Genomic DNA, 25,581 nt, shown 5'->3' with positions numbered 1-25,581 from the left:
AACAGTACGAGTAATGTCCCGATACCAGTACCAATGCTGGTATCGGGACATATCCATTATAAAATAAGCATTGAAAAACACACTGTTTAGGAACCAGTATTGAGGTCAAGGTATGGGTTTTGGTACTCGTATTGAAAAGTTTGGATTGGTACTCAGCCCTTTTTTTCCCTAAACTTTTTTAATCAATTTCGTCCAAATATATTTTGATATGTGATGTGGCATTTATGAGTGCTTGTGAGAACTGTACTCTGACCTACATTCCCCTCCACACACCATGTGTTCGACTGACTTAAAGCAGCATTAGGTAGTTTAAGAATATTGGCGGAGCCATTGACAAATGACTGTAATAGCAAGCTGTCGTAAAGTTGACTATTTCATTGATTTGATTGTATTTTTATCAATGCACGTGCCAGCAATGGAAGGGTTTTCATGGCCCGTCATCAAGGTGGCCCGGAAGCCGCCATGTTGGAGATAGATGTGGTCATGGATGTGAAAAATAACAGAAATGCAAAATGCAATGGCGTAAAAGGAAGGACACAAATTGGTGCAATATATTTAAAAGTTGTGCTTTATTGGTGATGCAGACCCATAAGCCATGGTTCCATCGTCTTGGATGAATGACGACCCAGACAGTCTGCTGTCAGTAGCATATCCTGATATCATCAACAACTTATGTATACAGATATGTAGACTGTGAATTCTGACTCGTGTAGATCTAACTGGCTACACCTTGGTTATCGCAATGATATTCAACATTTAATGTTTGGCTGATAAAAGATGTCACTCTGTGACTATAGCCTTCACAACACAAATGTTGTTAATGACACAATGATGATAATACAACTATTCACCTATCTACACACCATATGGTTAGAGGCCTCCAAACTTTAATAACATTTCAGGTCCTCTGCTAGGTGTATGGACTTGGCGAAAAACAGGAAGCGATATCAGGGTATGGAACTTACAGCAGACTGTCCTGGTCGTCGTTCATCGAAAACCACAGAGCCACCCCGTACAAGTCAAGTTGATCAAGTCCTTCCCTGTATGCCATCGTGTTCCCAACTTGTTTCAATGAGTTTTACTGTTGTTGTGGGCAATTCTCTGGGGCTCTCTATTCACATCCAATGCAGTGTGTTTACAAGAGTATCTCCAACATGGCGACTTCCGGGTCGGCTGACACATTGATGATGGCCCATGAAAACACATTAATGACAGCATCTCTTTCTTAATAATCTAATTTGTATTTCTAATTTCCAGCAATGCTAGACAGTACAATAAAAAAAAACTAAAAAATAAAAAAAATCACAGTTGGATAACAGTTAAGAGCAGTGTTTTTTAACCGGTGCGCCAGACACTGTCAGGTGTGTCATGATAAATTATCCAACTTCATCTAATTTATCCAGAGATAGAGGTGGCTGATATGATGACAACTGTCGGCAGTGCTCATCTTCCCACTCACATTCACAGCAAAGTGGCCGGTCAAATGCGCCTCTAACTTGACCACGCTCCTTCATGTTAGAACAATGGTGTGGTCTTTGTCAGACCCACAACGCCAAAGACTGTCTGTGAGCTAACAGAGCTAACGTAACCTATCACTTAAAAACTCTGTCACTTATTGATGAAGAATAGTTTACTGACGTCTCTGTCCACAGTCAACTCGAAATAAAAATGTGAATGGATGTTTTGATGGTCATGCTCTGGTGGCTGTATGTTCTCCTTATTGAAACACGCTGAGTCATGATGTAATAAAGCCAGAAAAAAGCTGTACCGTCGTCTTTATTATTCTAGAGCGCTGCAAGAATGGTGGCGCACCACCACGGCTTTAACGAGAGCTGCCAGGCCATCAGAAACGACAATCTCTTATTGGAGATGTACTCTCACGTGATCAATTGTATTTAAACAAAGTGGAAACATTGAAACAAACAGATAGTACGTAACATTTCATGAAGGTGGAGAGGAACGTGGAGGTTTTAGCAAGCTTTTTATGGAAGAATCCCATAAGAAACAAGTGAAGGAGATGCATCTCACAGACTTATTTACTCACCACTAAAAGATAATGGTTTGTAGTCACCAATTCAGTAAATGTCATAACTTTTCCCATTTGCTTCATTCTGAAACGTGCAGTTTTATTATCTGGGTCCGTCGGTCTTGCAGCCGCTTCAGCCTCTCGCTGGATCTAATATTCTTTCGCACAGCTACTTTGATGCTTCTATGGCAAACACGTATTTGTACGGAAACCCGTATTTCATTAATATGACTTACCACCATTCCCTTTGTAAACCACACAACAAAATGTGACGGCGCGACACTAACTTAAGGGGGGCGTGCTCATTGGATTCCTAGTGATAAAGCTTTAGTCCCGCATGCGTTTCATCGAGTGTCAACTTTGATTGGCATGAATAGACGCCCTCGTAAACCAGAAAAGTCAACTCCACACGACCGTTGTGAAATTCACCCTGTCCCCAATCACGCCCCACACAGCGGGCAAATAACATAAACCCTTGGGCCAGACAAAAGTGGCATTTGACTTTCAATGACCACCAACAACGAAAGTCATCAAACGAAGAGCAGGTCAGAGGAAGTTGAGCATTTCAAGTACTCACCGTACGGAATGAGGTGCCACAAAGAACGAGTCTTTCTTTCTTGCTCAATCAGAGGAAAGCCAAAGAAGTCTTGGAGTTGACAGTAAGCTAGAAGCTAAAGTTCGCGTCCGGTCATACATGAGCTGGCGTCACTAGGAACTTCCTCCTACTCGGTGTCGTCGTAGCGTGTGTCAAATGGTATCTGCGTTCAACGGAACATTACTTACATCTAGTGGAGATAAAGCCACAGTGCAGAGCTTAGGAACAAAACTGTTCCCTCATTCATTTCTGTCAGTGATAAACGAACAGTTTATTTCGATTTGATGTATTATGAATTAGACACGTTTTTTGTTGCTATTTCTAGCGAATTTAACCACACACACACACAAACATCTTTGTCTTCCTAGTTTAGTGAGGAGTTTCATTGACGTACATTAACGTAATGCTTTCCCCAGTCCCTCGCCCTAAACCTAACCACCGAAAACAAATGGGTAAAGTTAACCTTTACGCTTAACCAAACTAAATCCCAATTGTAATAACCAAGCTCCTAACCCTCAAAATGAGGCTTAACCTCATGGGTACCAGCCAAAAGTCCCCACAATGTCACGCAGTTCTTACGCGGATAGTGTCTTGCTTATCCTATATATATATATATGTGTGTGTGTGTGTGTGTGTGTGTGTGTGTGTGTGTGTGTGTGTGTGTGTGTGTGTGTGTGTGTTTATTCATCCAGTCCTGTACATAAACTTGAGTGTAGACTGCTAAATACAGTGAGAGCACAATTGCTGAGCACTTTAGGAGTGTGAGTGAATCACTAATCTTTTTGACTGTGGCATTGAACTGCCTTGTCCATTAGTCGCCTTCAGAAAATTTCCGATTGTGTGAAACTCATTCATTAACTCCTCCCTATTGTTCATCTTCCATTGATAGATTACATTTTGTAGTCTCCATCCTTAATAAGACTGACGACGATGGCAGGACTGTGCCCTTCAGTGCCCCCGTGCTGCAAAGCTGCATGTCCAACACACAATCCCCAGACCCCCAGTACTGGTAATGTGCCACTGTGTGTGACTACCTGCTTCAGGGTTTTCCCACGTTTTCATTTTGCAGTGGCTCCTGCAGTAAGGCCCTCAATCGCAATGCACTCCCATGCATCAGTCGACTGCATTGAAATCTCATGTTGTGTAGAAACTAGGGCTCTCAAAGTTAATCTATGAAATTCACATGGCCGTAATTAACTAATTAAAATCCATTAACAGTGTTAACCAATTTATAGTATTGTGTATGTGCGACCTCTGCCAAACCCTCATGCATCTGGTTTTGACATGGCCAACAAATTCAGCGGGACACCATGGGAAAGACGGAAACCGATTACATAGCAGCGTCAATGAAGCACCGCTTAGTCCTGTTCAGGGTTGAGGGGAATGCTGGAGCCTATCCCAGCAGTCACTGGGCGAGACGTAGGAATACACCCTGGACAGGTCGCCAGTCCATTGCACACACACACCTAGGGGCAATTTCAGAGTGTCCAATTAACCTGTAGGGGGGAAACCGGAGAACCTGGAGAAAACTCAAGGGCACACGGGGACAACTTGCAAACTTCATGCATAAAGTAAATTGCCATCCGCGTGCGAGACATCCACATGAAAGCACTATTTTGACAGCTCGCCAGCCAACACCACAACAACAACACGGGACACAATTATGAGAATACAATGGAACCTGGATTACACGATTCACTATGGAGACACCTTACACAAGGTGCAACATCAAAGAAAGAATGCAAGACAAAAAAGTTTCATCCAAAGTGTTTTAACGCACCCTACAAAAGTGAAACAGACCTCATAACAATATATATAGGCATTATTAAATTACATGCATCATGCAACATTTTTGACGATGGCAGATTTAAAAGTGTCAGATGATGTGTGTTATTTAGTGATCAAGATGTAAGACTATAATACATAATTTGGATTCATGTGATTTCATGGGTATCTTTTTTGTGCTATTATAAAAAATATAAAAAATTACAAATGACCTGGCTGGCGGCCCATCAATAAAAACATAGTGCAGCTTGTATCATGAGGCAGGATATGAGAAGCCAATGAGAGGATGGCCTGTGCTATAGAAGAAGGCAACTGTGTTCAGAAACTGGAACCACATCTCTCTCCTCCTTGTTGTTTCTCTGCCAGATCCAACACAAATATTTACTGTGTAAACCAGAAAACCTGATACAACCAAATGTAAGGTGTGTAGCCCTCTTGAGAGGCTTCGCTATTGGTCTACTCCTTCCATGCACTGAAGAAAGACAGATACTTGGCCGCATACCTTCCCATATAACAGGAAAGTTCATACATTTGGCTCACCCTTCAATTTTACTTCAGCATTAGGCAACTGAATGACATGATGGCAGATTGGATGACCTCCATCGACTTGACCAATGCTTACTGCAACATTCCGATTCACCAGAATCACAGGAAGTATCTCCATTTTGGGCTGGAGGGTCGAGTCTACCGTTTGAGTACCCTCTAGCAACCACTACCTTCACAAATGCGTGGAGGGAAGGAGAAAGGAGAAAAGGTTAGGGCACTTTTTTCAGCTCAGGCATTGGTAAGCTAAACACAAAACAAATGATTTTTCAAGTGCAACCTCATGGGATCAACTCTTGAGACGCGTCCCATTTCACCTGAGAAAAGAAGAGGAAAATAAAATTCAAAAGTTTGTGGACATTGAAATAATAGAGAAAGTTGAAAGTCCTCTAACTTGGGAGAACCGCATAGCTGTTGCCCAAAAAGCTGCAGAGGATGACATTAGTATGTGCCTTGACATGAGGAGAGTTAGGTCAGAGACTGTAACTCAGCCATAGTCAGAGGAAGACACCCCATTCCCTCAGTAAAAGAACTGTTATAACACATCAACGGTTCATTCATTTTCATTAAACCTGATTTAAAGTGGGGACACAGCCAGCTAGAACCACCAGAATCATGAGAGATCACGACATTCGCAGTTCACACACTCACGTATAGATACCAGACACTTCTTGGTGTCACATCAGAGAGTGGATTTGACTTAACATGTCAGACGACATCATACTACTGAATATCGGTGGAATTGACTTAATAAGACTGATAAAATGTTTTATGTGGAAGAGAGATTTGTGTTTATGGAAAATTGTGAGGAGGGAAGCTACTTTGAAGGCATCAAGAGCTTGATGCACTGAATGTGTCATGATTCTGCTTTTATTTTGGTCTCTTGAGTCCTGTTTTGTTTTCTCCCTCCTTACTTCCTGTTCCTGTGGCACACGGCTTGAGCCAATCAACCCCTGATCACCTGAGTACAAGAACACCTGGACTCCAGCAACGTGTGCCAGATTGACTTGTCTAGTTCCCTGTGGTAAAGTGGTTCTCCTTACTTGTTCTCTGTCTGTGCTCTAGTTTGCTCATTTTTGACTACACTCTTTGAAACCCTGGTGCCTGAGTTAGAGTTTAGTTCCTTCCTTCCTCTGTTTCCGTGTGTTTCCTGGTTTATTCTGTGGTTTTACTATCCCTGTTCATTGTGCTTTTGTCTCTGGTCCCAGATTTAAATTTGTTCGATTCTCCCGGTTCGGTTAGGCTTTCTGTTGTTTTTTGTTGTTAATGATTAAAATTAATTTTGACTTGCTCCTGCCTCCTGTGACTTTCACCAGTGCACTTGGGTCCCGCTCCACGTCTTGACTTGAGACAGAATGGCTGCACTGAGCTCAGCCTGTCAGCAAGAGGGCTGGGCCCTCTGTTTACATGGAGTGGGTGAACACTTATATTTATTCACATTTTAATACCAACCCAGTCCCCTGAATCACACCAGCGATTTACATGAGCTTGATTATATACACACTGTCATCATATTCAGCTGCAGCTATTCTCCTCCAAACGTTGTCTTTATGATCGTTGTCTTTAAATATTTGTGTGTTTTGTTGTAGAACCAGCTGTGATATGCACACAAACGCTTCGCCATGTTGAATGTTTTGGTATGTGACGTGTCAACAATGAGCGTTTCAATTGGTCTGATGTGCTCTTGTCGCAAGCAAAACTTTGGAAAAATTGACCTTGGTCCGAAAAAAATTAGAAACAAAAAATATGCGTCGGATGTGTAGGAAGAGAATGACCATGACAAGTGAAAACATTGCATCCCAAAATCCTGTTGTAGAGATTTCCGTCGCTTTTACAAAACACATTTCTGCACCTAAACAGTTTAGCCAGTTCTACAGCCTGTCAAATCAGTATGTAATTTTCCCCTGTAATTAGCAAATGGAACTCAAAAAATATGCAACGCTCTACAGAATGATTGATCACTCCTCAACTGGGGAGTTCGGCAGTACAACGGTGGATTAGGGCCACACATTAAAAAAAAAAAAAAAATGTATGTCGATTAAAGTCTCCAGCTTCACAGTAACACACCAAACCTCCAGTCAATCAGAAGCAGAAAAACTTTATTAACCCAAGGGAAATTGTGTTCGTAACATGCCCTGTACACAACATATCACAATACATTAAAAAGAAATAATATAAAGTGCAAAAAAGTGATATAAAAGACCTTAGAAAACAATGTGTAAGAAATGTAGTTCAAGAACAGATAAATATGCCAAAAAAACCCTTCATTGTATTTTTTTCAGGGATGAATGGTATGTTTTTATCGTCACAGGAAGAAAGGACCTCATGTGGCGCTTGGTCTTTGAGTTGCGTAGTCTGTCTATTGGTCCATGTGCTTTTATGTTGGAACAGGAGGGGGTGGGTGGTGTTGTCCAGGATGCTCCTTAGTTTCAGGAGCACCCTTCTGTCCATAACTGTCTCCAAGGAGTCCAGTTTCACCCCCACTACATCACTAGCTTTGCGGATGAGTTTGAGTCTAAGGTATGTGGATTTCACTAATAAAGGCCATCTAATCTAATCTAATCTAATCTTGACTAACAAATCTCATTGGTGTTCTCACAATGTTTTGAAAAAAAAGTAGCTGCCTTCATGGCTGTTGTAGAGGAGATGTTTCATCAGGTCTGGATCCCAAATTAGGATTCCAACCTCTTAAGATTCCTCTGATGAAGGTTGCAGCAAAGGTCTGGAGGAATATAAAATGGTTGTCCACATATTTGGAGCGACAAGTTGTGCCAACTTCACCATGCAACAGTATGCAAAAGACAGTATGGCCGAGTTTGATGCAGTGACAATATCTACAGTGCTCAGGAGGTTTTATGCTGTTGATTGTCTGAAATCTGTGGAGAATGAATACATGATACAGTATATACACATAACCTGACTGTGCTGTGTGCCTGAGGAGGGTATAAGTTGAACAGATGGATCAGCAATAGCAGAGCACTGCTTCTCTCCATAGCTGCAGAGGATCAAGCCGAAAAAGTGAAAGACCTGAAATTCGACCAAGAAATTATGTACAATGGTGCGTAAAAACACCCGGTCATCTTACCAAATGAGACACAACTGACATTAGACACAAGAGTATCGGACACAGTGGAAGAAGTCACACACTGTCACGTTTCAGATAGAGATTTTGGATGCATGGCACTGTCTTCAATGTCAAACCACTCTTCACCAATGTGGGTGTCGACTTCCTTGGTCATTGGAGATCTACTGTCAAAAGACGAAAAGTCCACTTCACCTGCCTCAATATCAGAGCAATTCTCTTTGAGGTTGCACATAATCTCAGTACTGACTGTTGCATAAATGCCATCAGGCACTTCATTGCCTGAAGAAGTCAAGGTCATTAGGTCAAAATTGGGACCAACCTTGTCAAAGCTTAACGTGATCTTCGGGAGGCTGCTCAAAGTTTGGACAACAATCAAATCAAGCTGTCACTTTGAAAAATGGCATCTGCCGGCTGTTCAATCCACCTGAAGGTTCACACTACAGTGGTGTCTGTGAAAGACAAATTCGTACTGTCGGGAAATTTCTTGGTGCTCTGATACACCAGCAAATGTAGGCTGCTGAAGGGCTGGTTACTTTGCTTTGTGAAGTAAAGCTATAATTAATGACAGACCCATCACCAAAGGGTCCAACGATTCCATGAATTTGGAACCTTTGACACCAAGCCATCTCCTATTATTGAAACTAAACCGTCCATACCACCTGTAATCTTCAGTGCTGATAATTGCAATAATAAAAGGAGATGATGTAAAGTTCAGTATATGACGGACGTATTCTGGTGCAGATGAATGAAAGATTATCTGCCTGAGTTGCAACAAAGGCACAAATGGACAAGGAAAATAAAGAACTTTGGCCAAATAGACGTTGTTCTAATTATGGAAGAAATGGCTCCAGGAGGCTCCTGGACCATGGGACTAGTCACACAAACATTACCTGATTCCAAAGTCATGATTCAAGTTTTGGCCAGCACCTTCTGCAGGCCTATCACAAGGCTTGTGCTTCTCCTGGAGGCAGCATATCGGAACCCATAGACAGTCCCCCAAATATTGGAGCAAAAATGTAACACAATTAATTGATCATGTAATTTAAGCAACCAAACTGCATGTGCCTAGAAGGAAATCTAACAGAAAATTAACATTTGTGGATCCAAAGGTTTGAGTTATACCTATGTGTGTACCTATATGTGACAAGTGGCTGGAGACAAAGCCATAAAGGTATTTAATACAATGGACTTTGATGTAAATGATGTGGGAATACTGAAAGAAAAATTCCGTCGGGACTGCCATCACGTCTCTGATATGTGTGCACTTAACCAGGATCCAAGGTAAGTGTGAATCTAATGATGAGTATTGTTGAATGATCTGAAAAATAAATCAAGAACTATGAGTTGGAGTGACCTGACATTGTCTGTGCATGGAAAAGTTCAAACGTGAGCGCATATCAGCTGTTTTTGAGTAGGATTTTCACAGTATTGAGGCAAATTTCCCATCTATGTTAGGAGGCGTCTCCTGTGCGTAGATGGGACTAGTGCAAAGATTATGAACTACGACAGGTGGAATCTGACATTCTGAATGACTACAAGGATGTGTTTGAAGGATTATGGTGCGTATCAGTAAAGCATCATATTGAGACCAATCGAGGGGTAACCCCAGTGATTCACCCAGCTCGGAAAGTTCCACGGGCACTGAAAGACAAAACCAAAAATGAGCTGGAAAGAATGGAGAAGCTGATTGATAAGCAAATAAAACCTACAGACGAGGTTAGTACTTTGGTCATTGTACAGATGGCCGTCAAGAAGATACAAATCTCTGTTGATCCACAAGCGCTAAATAAAGCAATCAAAAGAGAGCAAGAAGATACAAATCTCTGTTGATCCACAAGCGGTAAATAAAGCAATCAAAAGAGAGCGCTACCCACTGAAAACAGGCAAGGAGGTTGGAGCAGGAATGCCAAATGCAAAAATGTTCTTTGTGTTGGATACAAACAATGGCAAATAAAACAGGATCAAGAAAGTTTGTGCCATAAATACAGGTAGGTATAGTTTCAGCCAATTCTTGGTCAATGCGTATGGATGTGAGAAGTTCAAACAGTATTTGGGAAGAATGTAGTGGTGGAGTCTGATCGTACACCACTTCAGTCAATGTTCAAAAAACGACTCCACGGAGCCCCATCCAGGCATCAAAGAATGCTAATGAGGTTGCAAGAGTTTGACTTGCTGGTCACATACAAACCTGGCAAGGATTCGCTTATAGCAGAGACACTCAGCACAGCCTACCTTCGAGCACAGACAGAAATGTTAACCCTTTGACAGCCAACCTTCCTGTCTCAAAAGAGAAACTGCAGCAGTTCCAGCCAGCAACACCCAATGATGCAGAACTGCAGCTGTTAATTGAACAAGTTCATCTTGGGTGGCCAGCAAGAAGGATCCAAGTCATTTCTGAGGTCAGAAAACACTACACAGTCAAAGAGGAACTTACCTCTGCACATGGGCCGGTGTTTAAGAATGTTAGCGTTTGACTTGAAGAAGAGAAGGATTCAGAAGACTCACAGAGCTCACTTGGGAGTGGTGAAATGCAAAGAGCAAGTTAGAAATGTGCTATTTTGGCTGGGGATGTCTAAGCAAATAGCAATAAATAAATAAAAATAAATAAATAGCAAGATATTGAATTTCAAAGTTCAAAAGAAGTATCTTGGCATTCCAGGATGAGCAGGGACAAAATAGTAGTTAACTTCAGTTCTATGAATACAGTAAGAGTCTAGCCCTAAGTTTCTAGCATTCTAAATCTATCTATATCTTTATATATATATATATATATATATATATATATATATATATATATATATATATATATATATATATATATATCTTTCGGTTGTCTGACGCCACAGGAGAAGCCACTGCAGCCACACAGCAGAAGCTTGACTTCGGAACGCCTGTTGCACAGTCTTTATCTCAGAAGCAGTTGAACACACTAGTAGTTAGGTATGTTGTGGAAGACATGCTGCCTATCGCAGCTGTGGAGGTGTCACTACAGTTAACGTTTCCAGTTGGTATAGCTGCGTTGCTGTTGAGATAATCATCAGCATCGGTTTTGCACTGTTTGTTCCTGCTACTACTAAGTGTCCTGTAAAAAGAATAGATTTTTTTGCACTGCTAAAAGTATAGTTTTTAATCTAAATGATTACAATAAATATACCCATCAAAAGTTTCAATATTGCCATTCATTCACTTGCACTCTCGTTGCCATTGCATCTTTAGGTCACTAAGTGGCGACTCTGTAATGGGATTGCACTTGAAGTGGGTTGTATAGATCATAGATAGCCTTTATTAGCTGACCATCTAGTTCAGCAGGCCACACAAATAACGATAATGGGGTCGATTCTGTCCCAATGTTGCCGGTTCCCAACCTTGCCTGATGACCGTGACTGCTCTAAGATGATTATGTTTGAGCTCTGCTATAATATAGTTTTTAAAAAGTTACTTTTGCTAGAAACTAGTTACTTTCAAAGTAATGAGTAACTTGAAGTAACAGTACTTTTGAATTAGGTAACTAGTAACTGTAACTAAGTTACTAACTTAAAGTAACTCACTGGTGATCATATACTTTCCATCACCGTGCAGAGAAGGTTCCTCAATCGTCTAATTGTGCTCAAATTCTTTTATCCAATTCTTCAGAGAAAGTCAAGATTCTCCTCGGTGTGATGAGCAAATTCCAGACAGATTTAGGGGAAAAGTCGGATGGGAATGTATAGAAATATACTTGACAAACGACAGCATCCACAACCATTTTGCATAGAAGGATTTATGTGATGAATTTATGCTTCCCGTGAATTGTGGACTAAAGCATTTGCAACTTGACCAAAGACATGACAAACTGTGTTTCTGATGAGCACAAGTCACACCTTGATGTGCCGACAGAACAAGTAGTTTTGAGAATTGCATTTCTGATCTGAGAAATGTACCAAAGCGACTGAGAATACTGAAATACCATAAATCTTTATTTTTTCTGAAAATGAGAAAGTGAGCCTGTTTTCAACTGAATCAGATGGACAAGGAGCTTGTGAATACTTTGCTAACTGGTGAGATGTGTATGACTATAACACAGATGAGGGGTCATATATATATATATATATATATATATATATATATATATATATATATATATATATATATGTGAACTCTTACACCATTGTGTAAGAGAGGATTGCATGCCCCCCTTCTTTTTTTCCTCTCGAAAAGAGTAGTAGTCTTTGAACAGAGCTTCTTTTGACTTCCTACAGAGGCAGAGAGGACGTGGAATCACTTGCAGTGGACCCTCGGAGCATCAATGGTACATGACTTTGGAATTTTGTTTTGGGAAACACTAAGAGCTTGCCAGGACACGTAAGTGCCGAAGTGTGGTATTAGCTGATGATTTATTTGTATTATTATTATTTTATTTTTATTTCACATTATTGCATTAACAGCTGAAGTTTTACAATTTTCTGTAAAGTGACTACTGAGCGCGTACGCCAGCATTTATGTCAAGATTTTAACTGTGTGTTTGGTTTTTCAATGATGTCTGCCATTTGGCGGACTGTGAAATAGCTGGGAGACACATAACTGCCAACCTGTAAATGCTGGAAATAACTATTACTCCTCTGATGAGAAAATTACTGGCCATTTTGCTTGCCTCAATTGTAATGTAGGGATAGATGGAAACAAAATATTCTGAGGATTATTTTATTTCAATATTGTCGTTTACTTTGTTGATGGGTCTTTGGTAGCCATCTCAAGAGGGGAGAAGTTGAGCAGGCTGAGCCCTTGTGTCACCATGATGACGCAAGTCTGAGTGGCTGAATTGTAATTCTCAGAGGTATTGCTCTGGAAAGACACATACACTTTATTTGTGAAGGTCAGTGTGATTAATATGAAATCAATGCGTCGCCCCACATCTTCTCTTTATCCCTCATTCCTCCAGTCTCCAGTCAATCACTTAATTGTTGATGACAAATGTAGAATACCACCAATAAGCAAGTGTCAGAATTTTTCTTTCCTCCTAGTTGAGTGCACAGCTGTCTGCGTGTGTTCTCAGACACAAGCTTTACTGTTTGCATCAATACCTTCACGCAAACGTTCTCTCATGTGTTTTCTTTACTTCTGGCATTAATGCGCACACCCTTGCTGATCTATGAGGGTCTATGTCTCTCAATGTCCACTCTGTTCTATCAAATGGGGGGTGGGACACTGAGGTTTAAAGAGTGGAGTTTTACCAGGATGGCTGCCTGATGTTTACCTTGGCAGTGTCTTAAATCCAGATACCCTGCCCTGTCGTGAACAGACCGCGGCCCTGTTACATCATCACTTCAGTTGCAAGTCGAACATAACGCAGTATTCAACCAGGGGAGCAACTGCCCACAAAATGCTGACTCTGTGGAGATTACTGCATGACTGGATGGCCTGATCTGGCCTGTGTGGCTACTTCAAGGTGGCTTCATTTTGACCAAAGCTGTGAAGATCATTTAGATCTTTCACCACAAACTAATGATAAATAAAGTAGTTTGTACCAGAAGGAGAGATGACAGAGTGGTTCAGGTAATGGTTAAATATGGTTAAACAACTCCACCCTGGATCACTCAGGTACAACAGTGCTGCAAGTATATGACACCTAGGTTTGTTGCAAGTGACTGGACGTAGTTTGATAAGGAAAAAAATTGCACTTCATTAGAGGTTATCATGTTGAGTCGCAAACCGATGATCACCAAGGTTGTGATGGCAGAGATGGAGAGATCGGGCGGGATGACTGTACTTTATTCCATCCCAGCATCATCAAATCATTGAGGATGCAGACAGGTTGAATAGAGACTGGACGAGTCCTTATACCACATACAGAATCATACAGATTCACAAAAAAACATGTCTATAGTTCAATTCCTTTACTGGAATATCACAAGTGCCTCTTAGTGTGGATTTTCATCTGGCTGGGTTAGAGTCAGGGTGACGCCTTAGAATTGTTTACCTGGATAATTATGTAATTTATATTGATTATATTGAAATTAATATGTATATAATGTTTGGGCCATCTTCTCATATTATGTAGTAAATTGATACTGCTCATGCTTAATATTGTAATGAATGTATACAGTTGAAGGTACCGGACACAAAGAAATTGATGCAACCTTTAAAATATTTATCCTTTCACAAAGTGTTGTAAAGTTCATGAATCCACCTATTGTGAGATTTGATTTCACATAGCCTCTATAGTGTCAGATCATTGGTGGAACAGTGCGCATTGAAGACTATTATTGAGCTAGTTTTGCTACTTGGTTTGCTGATTGATCTAAAATAAACGATCTAAAAAAACTGTACTGAGGGTTACGACTACACTGTGTTACCTTTTTTCTCAGTTTCTTCACCTACGTGTAGTCTCTGAACCTCGAGCAACACGGTCCATCGCTCTCTAGTTTCTCTTTCTGGTGTACTCAAAACTACACCTCATGCGTGAATCAAAAGTTCTGAAAAGACCAACAGTAATATGGAAACACTGAATTGTAGAGTTCAGACCAATTCCTGGCAAAACACTACCCTTGTGAGGACCATATGACACTGTGGAGACATTTGAGAGGCTGGGGAAAGCATTATGTCAATGATAAACCTCACAATGTCCCCACAAGGATAGAAAAAAAACATGTATGTGTGTGTGCCCATTAATTTATGGCTTTCTAACTGTACAGCCTCAACTTTATGGATTATATCAATAAAAGAAAATAATAATGCCAGAGAATTACACTTTTACCATTGTGTCCATGTGTCACCCATCATCAACACAATTTTGTCAGGTGAAAGACAAAGTTGTGTCCCCACCAAAGTCAAAATCAAACCTTCTCCCTTGCTAAAGAATACCTGCTGTTTATTTTTCAGGCAACAATGACTGCTCTGCTTCTGCTGTGTATTCTCTTGCCCTTCACCCTATCATTTGAACAACACAATGGTAGGTCTGATTTATACATGTCCCTCTAATGGGCTTTGCTATTGGTTAAAAACCACACTTAAGGCCGTTGGAATTAGTTTCCACCCAGAATGGCCTACAATAAGACCAAGCATCCAGTGCTCAACGTCTGTGTGACTCAGCCTAGGACAGAACTGCACCCCCGATAGGAGAATGTGAGCCACGGATGTGTCTATTATGTCTCTCAAATGAGCTTTAGCAAGGGTCGAAGCAACCTGGAAGCCGCTTGACAGATAGCACATCTGTCACTCATGGAGACACCTCCAAACAAATCCACAGAAAAAGTCATTTCTCTTGTGACCCTCAGGGGTCACAGAGCCCGCTGTCTAATAAGACATGTCTTTGTAGCAATCAGACAGTGTACACTGTCATGACAGCATTTGAACTGGACACAGCAAGTGTGTCTTTATTTCCTGCTCACTCTGGTGAGGAGGAGAATTGAACGACCATGATGATGACGTAATCACCGTTGGTCTAAATGCAGGGTTGCAGAACCCGATCGACTGACAAAAGTTGTGGAGTCACCTACTCTCTTTGCAGATGCAGGGCCAAGAGAAGTTCAGTTTATTAAACAGAGGTTTGCCCCTCCCATGCTGTCCTCATCTAGGGTGCCTCCTCAGCCCGAAAAGAGATGCATCTGGAAAGACATGCTCGTATCGCTGGATGCAATCCGCAGGGATTCCCACCATGACGTGGGCCCAGACTTCCCAATAAGTCAGATCTTGTCTTGCTTGCGTCGACAAGGTCAACTGCCTTCTTTTTTCCCCAAATAGGGTAAAGATGATGTGCGAACCAATGTTGAAGACGTCTCATGTCCAATAACCCCAGCTTCACTAGAGATATGAGAAAGAGCACATTTGCGGGTTGCAGCTCACTCTTTTGGTGGTTGACTGCAAATTGCAGGAGTCTGATGAACACAATCGCACAGTCGCCTGATTCAGGCCCCCGGCTTTTGACATTGCCAGAATCAACCATTCTTCTACTTATGTTAATATTCTCGTACCTGATCCTCTAAGTGACTCCAGAGTGGTGTCCACCACTTTGGAAAAAGGTCTGTGTAGCTAGTGAATAACCAAGCAGCCCAATGGTCAGAATCCTGAGCCCCTGTTTTCATCTAAATGCATTTGTAGACAGATGGTTTGTGTCCCGATGCCTCAGGGTTCAAGGCAGACTTCACATCTCCAAACTGTTCTCTTGGTCCAGTCCACATGGATGAGGGAAGAGCACGCTGTTTGGCTGAAATGCTGACATGTTCATTAAGTTGTGCAGATGTTTTCATCATCAGGAAATCATAGATGTTAGGTCTAAATGAGGAGTCATCTGTTATCAGGTTCCGGATGAGTGGATCCCATCCACAAGGTGGCATGAGATGAGTAGTCCACTCCGACCACCATGGAGTACCCGCCATATCCGTGCATGAATGGAGAGAGGCCTCAATGGAGCAAGATCTCTGCCACAGACTTGAGCGAACGTATTTTGGTTGTTGTACACTCTAGACATATTTACTGCACTCACAACAATCCCGTTGCTCGCTCAACGTTACACACACGCGTGCTCAACCTCGTGATGCCTCGTTCGAAGTGTCATACTCGTGCGCTCAACCTCGGGCTGCTCGCTCAACGTCGCATACGTGCGCGCTCAACATCACTGCTGCTCGGTCAGTATCCTGCGCTCGCGCTCAACTTCAGTCTGCTCTGCTTACACAACTCCATGTGTACACAAGACTGCCACCAAAGTCAGCCAATCACTGAGCTGCCGCTTGAAGTCCTCTGCTCTCATTGGCTGAACCTGTCCACCGTTCACAAGACGTTTCAGTGGACGGGGAAGGCGGGTTTGCTGGAACTAAATGCTAAATTAATAAAAACGGCGCAGGACAGTGGAAACTGCGCAACTTTTAAGATTATGACTTACCAGAGGCTGTTGTGTGCTGTTTCCAGTGTCTTGCGCCATTTGTATTAATTTAGAATTTAGTTCCCTTAGTGCCTTCTTGTGTACACATGGAGTTGTGCACACAGAGTTGAGCGCGAGCGTATGATACTGAGCGAGCGGCAGTGATGTGCGTATGACACTTCGAGCGAGGCATCCCGAGGTTGAGCGCGCGTGTATGCAGTGTTGTGCGAGCAATGGGATGGTTGTGAGCGCAGAAAACATGTCTTGAGTGTACAACAACCAGAACACGTTCGTTCAAGTCCTCAGGTTCATTGTTGGGAAGGAGATCTACTCCTAGTACCTCCCAGATAGTCTTGTACAGATGCAGGACAATAGCCAAGCAGGACAGCAGCTGAGCAGCTACAAGAGAGCAAGACCCAGACATGCAGCGTTGTGCAAGTCTGCAATTTCCAGCAGAGCATCACACAATTTGCAAAATCGTTCCATGTCAAAAACGAACCAAAAAGATCCTGATGGTGATGATGAGTCACAGGCTGAGTAGAAAAAGGAGGAGATTGGCGGGAGGTACCTTCTTGGGTGGAGAGCCAATCAATCAAAGACTCAGGCCAGGCTAGTGCCTTGATGTGGATTAACCAATAGGAAGGCCGTTAGAGCGCATATGTAATAGAAAGAGTTGGGATGGAGTGATGCAGTGTATTATTGCAGCTGCTATCATCTTAACTAATTTTGTGCTATGTATTTTCTGTATTATTCATGATCAATCAATTCAGTGAAGTCAATTCAGCGAAACATTCATGCCTCAACACACACATGCACCACTGCTTCTTGAAGAAAAACTCGTCTATTATTGCATCGTGAGTCAATTGTACACCAAAATAAGTGTAACAATCTCTGCTCTACTATGGAGATAGCACATCCTCTAGTGTGAAAGGCAGACAAGTGAGAGACATAAAACATTGGCCAGCTCTCCACTTCACTAAGTTTAACTAATTACATTATTTTTAATCTGTGACAACAAGGCTTGTAAAACATACTTAAGTCTGTCTCATACTCTTATTTTTTCCCCCAGATTTGGTTGAGACATTACGTGTCAGTATCCCACAAGTTAAACCTTTGCATCCTCTGCTTGGAGGCAAGGTTGTTGTCCCCTGCTACTTTCAGGACCACACTGACCCTGCAGCAACGATTCCACCTCTTTCCCATCACATCAAGTGGTTATATGTCACAAAAGAGAAAGTCACTGCCATCCTTGTAGCTTCAGGAGGGAGAGTCCATGTGGAAGCAGAGTATTTAGACAGAGTGACAATGGTGAATTACCCACAAGTGCCAAGTGATGCCACCATTGAGATGACGGAACTGCGCTCCAAAGACTCTGGAACATACCGCTGTCAGGTGATACATGGCATTGACGATAATTATGACTCTGTGGAGATCTATGTTCAAGGTATGTTAGACTGTGCTTTAACTATGTTCACTGTACACAAGTAATTGATGCAAAGATGACAAACTGTAACTAACCTTGAACACTAACTTCCAGGTATTGTGTTCCATTACCGTGCCATCACTAGCCGTTACACATTGACCTTTGAGAAGGCCAAAACTGCATGTATTGAAAACAGTGCCACCATTGCTACTCCTGCCCAACTACAAGCTGCCTTCGATGATGGATACCACCAGTGTGATGCTGGCTGGCTGTCAGATCAGACTGTTAGGTAAAACAATCTGTGATTGTCACACATCACAATAGTAGTGCCACTTTTCTGTCTCCTGCTTTATGACCAGGTACTTTTTGACACCTTGAATGTCATCTTTAGTGTTATTATTTCTGTCCCTTTCCTGAGTTTTTATTTCTCCCCATAAATTACAAATTACATTGTTTTCTTCATACATTTGCGTAGTGACGTCTATGCTCAGTTGCTCCTCGTGTTTGTCTGAAAGTAATTTCCCTGCACCTTAGTATCCCTATAGCTGAGCATGCTCCTTGAAGAGTTTACAGTTGGCTTAATGTAATGAGGTCAAAGACTCCATCAAAACCCACACAGTTCCTGTAAATAATCATGTCCTTCTTCTTTAGTCACAATGTGGAAATGCATTTATTTTCTTTGCTTAGTTTAACTGTTTTTCCCTTTTGTCCCATGCTCCTTTTCTTTTAGTCCAAACAGTCTTAGCTGTTAGTCCAAATGGTTTCAATGGAGCTCCTGGTAGTTTTCACTAGTTACTTTGCCTTGCTCAATGATCTGCCTCCCCTAGTAATGGAATCAATATATTCAGGTTCTTTGACTAATGTTGGAACCTAAACCTGACTTAAGATGCTTGTACCATTTCACCCAGTAAAATGGAGGGGATATTCTGTTTTCCCTTTCTAGCTAGCACCTCAGAGAATTAGGGCAAGCTTGATTTCATTTAAGTCATTAATAGGTGGCATTTAGTGAATATAACCACTGACCACTGGCCCACAAATCACAGACACAATTTAAAGAAAATTAACCTGTATTTGTACTCACATTATACTCACAATAGTAAGTTCAAAGTACACACACACACACACACACAAATCAATTCAATATGGATTCCTGGGATTCTAAAGGAAGAGTCACTTAAGGTCCAAGAAAATCAAATAAATGAACTGTCACAGGGAGTCCCCCCCCTCTCTTTGGAGGCATGAATGGGCCTCAGATGCCATGCAGGGTTTGGACCAGTCACAAGGTTCTGAACACATGGTCTGGACTACCAATTCTGAATCTGAACAAGCAGTCGGGTCTGTTTTTCAGTTGGTTTCCAAGCCATATGTTTGCCCACAAAAACAAAAAACAGCCTGCACACACATGCAGATCAATGTTAGGTATCTGCAAAATAAAATCTCATGAACCTCAAACAAAATATGACAAATATCAATTAAAATTCCACTACTGAACAACATCTATTACCTGACTTAATAATTAATTCCATCCATCCATCCTCATCCACTTATCTGTTGCCTGGTCGCGGGGGCAGCAGCCTCAGAAGGCCACGCCAAAAGCCCTTCGCCTGGGTAACATCCACCAGCTCCATCTGGGGGATCCCAAGACTCTCCCTGGCCAGTATAGAGATATAATCCCTCCACCTGGTCCAGGGTCAACCCCTCGGTCTCCTCCCTGCTCGCTGTGCGTGAAACACCTCCAAAGGGAGGCATCTAGGAGGCATCTTCATGAGATGCCCGAACCACCTCAACTGACTCTTCTCAACACAGAGAAGCAGCGGCTCTACCCCAAGTCTCATCTGGGTGACAGAACTCCCGACCCTATCGCTAAGGGAGACGCCCGCCACCTGTTTGAGAAAACTAATTTCAGTCGCTTGTATACGGGATCTCATTCTTTCGGTCATGACCCACAGCTCATAACCATAGGTGAGGGTCGGGACAAAGATTGATCTGTAAATAGAGAGCTTTGCCTTTTGGCTCAGCCCTCTCTTACACACAATGGTGCCGTAGAGCGACTGCAATACCGCCTCTGCTGCGCCAATTCGCCAAATCTCCAACTCCCTTACCCCCGACTCAAGAACAAAACCCCAAGATACTTAAACTGCTCCACTTGAGGCAGGGACTCATTCCTTACCCGGAGTGAGTGTCCGTGTTAACGTTTTAACGTGTCCAACGGCCAGTTACATCCTCAGTTGAAGTCAACAAAGTTCCATCCTTACTGTAAACAGCTTGGATATTCTACTGTTTCCCTTTCGGGCCAACCGATACCTTTTAACTGTTTCAGAAGTCTCACTAGACACAAGGTCTTGATAAGAGTCCTTCTTCAGTCGGACGGCTTCCCTGATGTCTGGTGTCCACCAAGAAATCAACAAGACAGGATCAACAATCCCAAAGGCACACCAGGCGTTACCCAACAGCAAGGCAAAAACCACCAACAATATTTTTTGTTCACTAAATTAGATTAAAAAATAGTATTTCCGTCATTACCTACAGTAAAGATGAAGAAAAAAAATGAACTTGAGTTTCAGACATTATTTTATTTTCAAGTCATCCTTTATGGAACAAAACAATTGCCAAATACCACCGTTTTCACCTCTTCCTTAATATGGTGTAACTTTATAGCATGGCACTTACGTAACATTTGAGAAAAAAATATACATTGATACAATGCTACTAACCAGTGGATTATCATCTCTCTCTTCTCAATGTATAAAGATACCCAATTCATGAGCCAAGAGAACGTTGTTTTGGAGACAAGGACAATTTTCCAGGCGTAAGAACTTACGGCATGAGGGACATTGATGAAACCTTTGATGTGTACTGTTTTGCTGAAAAGATGTCAGGTACTTCAATAATACAACACACACACAACCTGGAAGTCAAAACAAACAATGTGCATGTCATATCCTTCCTTCACAGGCCGAGTATTTTACTCAACATCTGTTGAAAAATTTAGCTTCTATGAGGCGGGAGATCAGTGTACAAAACTGGGAGCAAGACTTGCCACCACTGGAGAGCTATATCTGGCCTGGAAGGCAGGCATGGATGTCTGTAATGCTGGCTGGCTTGCAGACAGAAGTGTCCGTTACCCCATTAACATTGCCAGGCCTCAGTGTGGAGGAGGGGTTCTGGGAGTGAGAACCGTCTATCTGTTTGAGAACCAGACTGGATACCCTTACCCTGATTCTCGCTACGATGCGATCTGCTTCCAATGTAAGTACACGCGAAAGTCACAGAATAAAGCTTACCTATACACCACAAAAGTGAATTGAAAGAATAATTGAATGAATGAATTGGAAAAATAAGGAAGGAGAGGAAGAACTTGAAAGTGTTGCTACATTCTGAATGAGGAATAAGGCCTTCTTGTACAGTTACAAGCCATAGTCCAGTTCAGGGACCTAGAACAGATGCTGCTCTGTAATCTGGGTAAGAAGTGATCATGTTTATCTTGATTTATTGAGCATGCAGTAAATCTCCACGATTAACTGGTTTTATCAGTGCTCACAGTGGACTACATGCCTTTAGATATATGATGGATGCTAATGTGAATTATATAATTTTTCCCAGGAACATGGAATATGTCAAAAACACGCAATTCATCGTATCAAATGAACATTTTTCAATGTGGGACTTTGCCTAACACATAACCCTTTTACACAGCTGGTGAGGATGATGTTGCTGTGCCCATGAGGACTACTCCATTCCCAGATATCATCAGCCTCACACCTGCACCACTTCCGGATCCGGGCTTCACATATACTCAAGAAATTAAAACTGCAGGAGTGGACTCTCTCTCCATTGTACCAATATCATCCACAGACGGCATGGCTCCTACAGGTAAACATATACATTTGCTTATGTTGTAGTGATGTAAATTATTCCAGAACCATTGTCCCGACATCTGTATTCATGAAGCAATTGGTAAGTGACCCAGAGTCAGCAAGCACAATACTTATCTAAAATAATTTAAGATGACAATACATTGTGAACTACTGCTTTGCCCTCAATACCATATTTACAGCACATTTCACTGCTTGTGCTGTCAATTCTTTGACAGGATAAACTAGACAGGCTCGGATGGTGTCACTCCTCCACATGCACACTGGTTACTATCAAGACAGCATCTTAATCATCGATTTTACACCCAGTACACACAACCAGTCGAACAAACCAATTGCAACATAAATGACTGCCTTTCATTTCAAAGACAGGTCAGTTACTAGAATGTAGGTGTAACAAGAAAACCTGTCCCAGGACAGCTGAAGGTAATTTTGGCCAAAATATAATAGAAAAGACCAATCACAAACCCAGAAACACATTTAAAGAAACGGAATCACAATTACAAAACAACAGCACTAATACAAATTGGAAAAGTGGAATGTGTCTGCCGTTACGAAGCTTGTTTCAGCATGGTCAGTCCTTTTTACATATGGAGGATGTGTGTTATGCACATTACAGCATTAAGCCCTAGCAAATTTATATAATGAAAATTTATATATAAAGACATTTGGATTACTGACTTTTGCATTGGCAAATGGATTGTTGAGATACTGGATACTAAAAACAACAACGACCGCCATCAGTGCTATTAACCAGCAGGGTGCTGATGGAAATTGGACTACTGTAGGTCGAAGACAGAGAAGGAGAGGGCGGAGGCGTGCCAATAAACAGAGAGAGAAGCGGAAAGACAAGAGAACAGGCTTGAGAGTAGGGACTCTGAATATGGGAACTATGACGGGGAAAGCTAGAGAGTTGGCTGACATGATGCAGAGGAGGAAGCTGGATATTCTTTGTGTTCAGGACACCAAGTGGAAAGGTGGGAAGGCTAGAAGCTTAGGAGCAGGGTTTAAACTGTTTTATCATGGTCTAGATGGCAAGAGGAATGGAATGGGAGTCACCTTGAAGGAGGAGTTTGTCAGGAATGTTCTAGAAGTGAAACGAGTATCGGTCTCAAGTTAGAAATTGAAGGGGTCATCTTCGATATAGTTAGTGCTTATGCCCCACAGGTGGGGTGTGACCTTGAGGAGAAGGAGACCTTCTGTAGTGAACTGCAGGAGAGTATTCCCAGAGGTGAGAGAGTGGTCATTGGAGCTAATGAGGAAGTGATGGAAAAGTTTGGTATGCAGGATAGGAACACTGAAGGTCAGATGGTTGTAGACTCTGCAAAAAGGATGGAAATGGCTGTGGTCAATACTTTGTTTCAGAAGAGAGAGGAGCATAGGGTGACTTACAGAAGTGGAGGTACGAGCACACAGGTGGATTACATCTTATGTAGACGATGTCACTTGAAGGAGATTAGTGATTGTAAAGTAGTAGTGGGTGAGAGTGTGGCCAGACAACGTAGGATGGTGGTGTCAATGGCCAAACAGAGGGCCTATGAGGAGGTGATGGAAAGAGTACTTTGAAGAGCTGATGAATGAGAAAAATGAGAGACAACAAACAGTAGATGGAGTGGCCAGTGTAGATCAGGAAGTGGCAAAAATTTGTAAGGCTGAAGTAAGAAGGGCATTGAAGAGGATGAAGAGTGGAAAGGCAGTGAGCCCTGATGATATACTGTACCTGTGGGGGTGTGGAAGTTTTTAGGAGAGGTGGCAGTTGACTTTTTGACTAGAACGTTTAACAAGGTCTTTGAGAGTGAGATTATCTGAGAAATGGAGGAGATGTGTGCTGGTGCCCTTCTTCATGAACAAGGTGTCCAGTGTTGTGGCAACTACAGACGGATAAAACTGATGAGCCATACGATGAAGTTGTGGGAAAGAGTAGTGGAAAGTAGGCTAAGAGCAGAAGCTTCGTGCCAAAAAAGAGCACCACAGATTCAGTGTTTACTTTGAGAATGTTCATGGATAAGTACGGAGAAGGCCAGAAGGGGCTCCATTATGTCTTTGTGGACCTGGAGAAAGCGTACGACAGAGTACCAAGAGTTGTGCTATTATATGAGGAAGTCGGGAGTGACAGAGAAGTATGTTTGAATAGTGCAGGACATGTATGCCAGGTGTAAGACAGTGGTGAGGTGTGCTGCAGGTATAACAGAGGAGTACAAGGTGGAGGTGGGACTGCACCAAGGCTCAGCTCTGAGCTCCTTCTTGTTTACCATGGTGATGGACAGGTTGACTGATGAGGTTCGACAAGAAGCCCCTAGGACGATGATGTTTGCAGATTACATTGTGATATGTGGTGATAGCAGGGAGCAAGTGGAAGATAAGCTAGAGAGGTGGAGGTATGTCTTAGAAAGGAGAGGAATGAAGGTTAGCCGCAGTAAGACAGAATACATGTGTGTGAATGAGAGGGACCCAAGTGGACAGGTGAAGTTACAGGATGTAGAGATAAAGAAGGTGGAGGATTTTATGTACTTAGGCTCAACTGTCCAGGGCAATGGGGAGTGTGAGATTGAACCCATATGGACTTGACAGCCATGCGTAGCAAAACCAGGCGCCTCAATGCACAGAGCGTGAGCGCTAAGCACCGCTTGGCAGAGATGCTGCTTGGACAAAACTCTGGAGCGATGATCAAAGAATAAATAAACAAACGCAGCCGGGCGAACACTCGCAACATTCATTCATTAATATCTGAGAACTATTGATGGTCGCTCAATGCCAATGTGAGTTACGGTCCTATGATCATCATCAGATCCACGACCAATAGGATTTACATGACTTGGTTCCATGTTTCACTTTGTCATTCCCTAAACTAAACGTACGGCATGTGTTTCGCCTAATATTCATTGTTGATCTTTGTGAACACTGTTTAATACAGTGGAGTGAAGATCAGGTGCTCCAGTCTGCAGCGTCGCTCACACACACACACAAATATATATAAGTAAAATACATTGCGCACATTTCGTGGATGATCACGTTAAAATGTATGAATTTTAAAAATACATGCACAAGAGACATACGCTGGACGCAAACCAGCAACCTTGTGACACACAGGGATGTGCTTTAACCGGTATACTGCCGCTAAGTCACGTAACCAGCTGTTCAGGTTGAGCCTTACAGCCTTACATATTTGTAGGATGTGGCTGTTTTCAGCAACGCAGGAAAACAATATGGCTCTAAGCCTCTGACTGGTTGGCCACCCTGCTGTATATCCTTAAAGAGCATGCTGCGCCGTACATAAGCTACTGATACAACGGTAAACCTCCATTTACAAAATTTAAGAAAGGAAATTAAATTGAACTGGAACAACTGAACTGCTCCTACTGTATGTTCCTCTGATGAAAAGAAAGCCACCTGACACTAAAAGTTATATATAT

The 25,581-nt window shown here is 42.1% G+C and overlaps 2 protein-coding genes across 7 annotated transcripts in view; one reads left to right on the top strand and one right to left on the bottom strand.

The window, feature by feature from the left end:
- ppip5k1b (diphosphoinositol pentakisphosphate kinase 1b) overlaps nt 1-2,755 on the bottom strand; it is a 70,185-nt gene extending 67,430 nt beyond the window's left edge. For both annotated transcript variants that reach the window (XM_053885573.1, XM_053885571.1), the window contains exon 1: nt 2,604-2,755. The gene's annotated coding sequence lies outside the window, so the exon portion shown is untranslated. The remainder of the gene's footprint in view (nt 1-2,603) is intronic.
- A 7,596-nt stretch (nt 2,756-10,351) lies between these two features.
- The window catches only part of acanb (aggrecan b), a 36,048-nt gene continuing 20,818 nt past the window's right edge, over nt 10,352-25,581 (top strand). For 3 of the 5 annotated variants that reach the window (XM_053885569.1, XM_053885568.1, XM_053885566.1), the window contains exons 1-7: nt 12,285-12,322; nt 14,893-14,962; nt 17,940-18,314; nt 18,408-18,582; nt 21,045-21,172; nt 21,249-21,542; nt 21,990-22,166. In XM_053885569.1, coding sequence (XP_053741544.1) covers nt 12,320-12,322; nt 14,893-14,962; nt 17,940-18,314; nt 18,408-18,582; nt 21,045-21,172; nt 21,249-21,542; nt 21,990-22,166 — 1,222 coding nt within the window. In that variant the 5' untranslated portion in view covers nt 12,285-12,319. Of the gene's footprint in view, nt 10,434-12,272; nt 12,376-14,892; nt 14,963-17,939; nt 18,315-18,407; nt 18,583-21,044; nt 21,173-21,248; nt 21,543-21,989; nt 22,167-25,581 lie in introns of those variants that run through there. The other 2 variants (XM_053885567.1, XM_053885570.1) reach the window with 2 other exon arrangements.

Source organism: Synchiropus splendidus, chromosome 14, assembly GCF_027744825.2.
Source record: "Synchiropus splendidus isolate RoL2022-P1 chromosome 14, RoL_Sspl_1.0, whole genome shotgun sequence".
NCBI classification, from domain to species: Eukaryota; Metazoa; Chordata; class Actinopteri; order Syngnathiformes; family Callionymidae; genus Synchiropus; species Synchiropus splendidus.
Note: the sequence above shows the minus strand (reverse complement) of the source record. Positions and strands in the feature narration are given on the sequence as shown.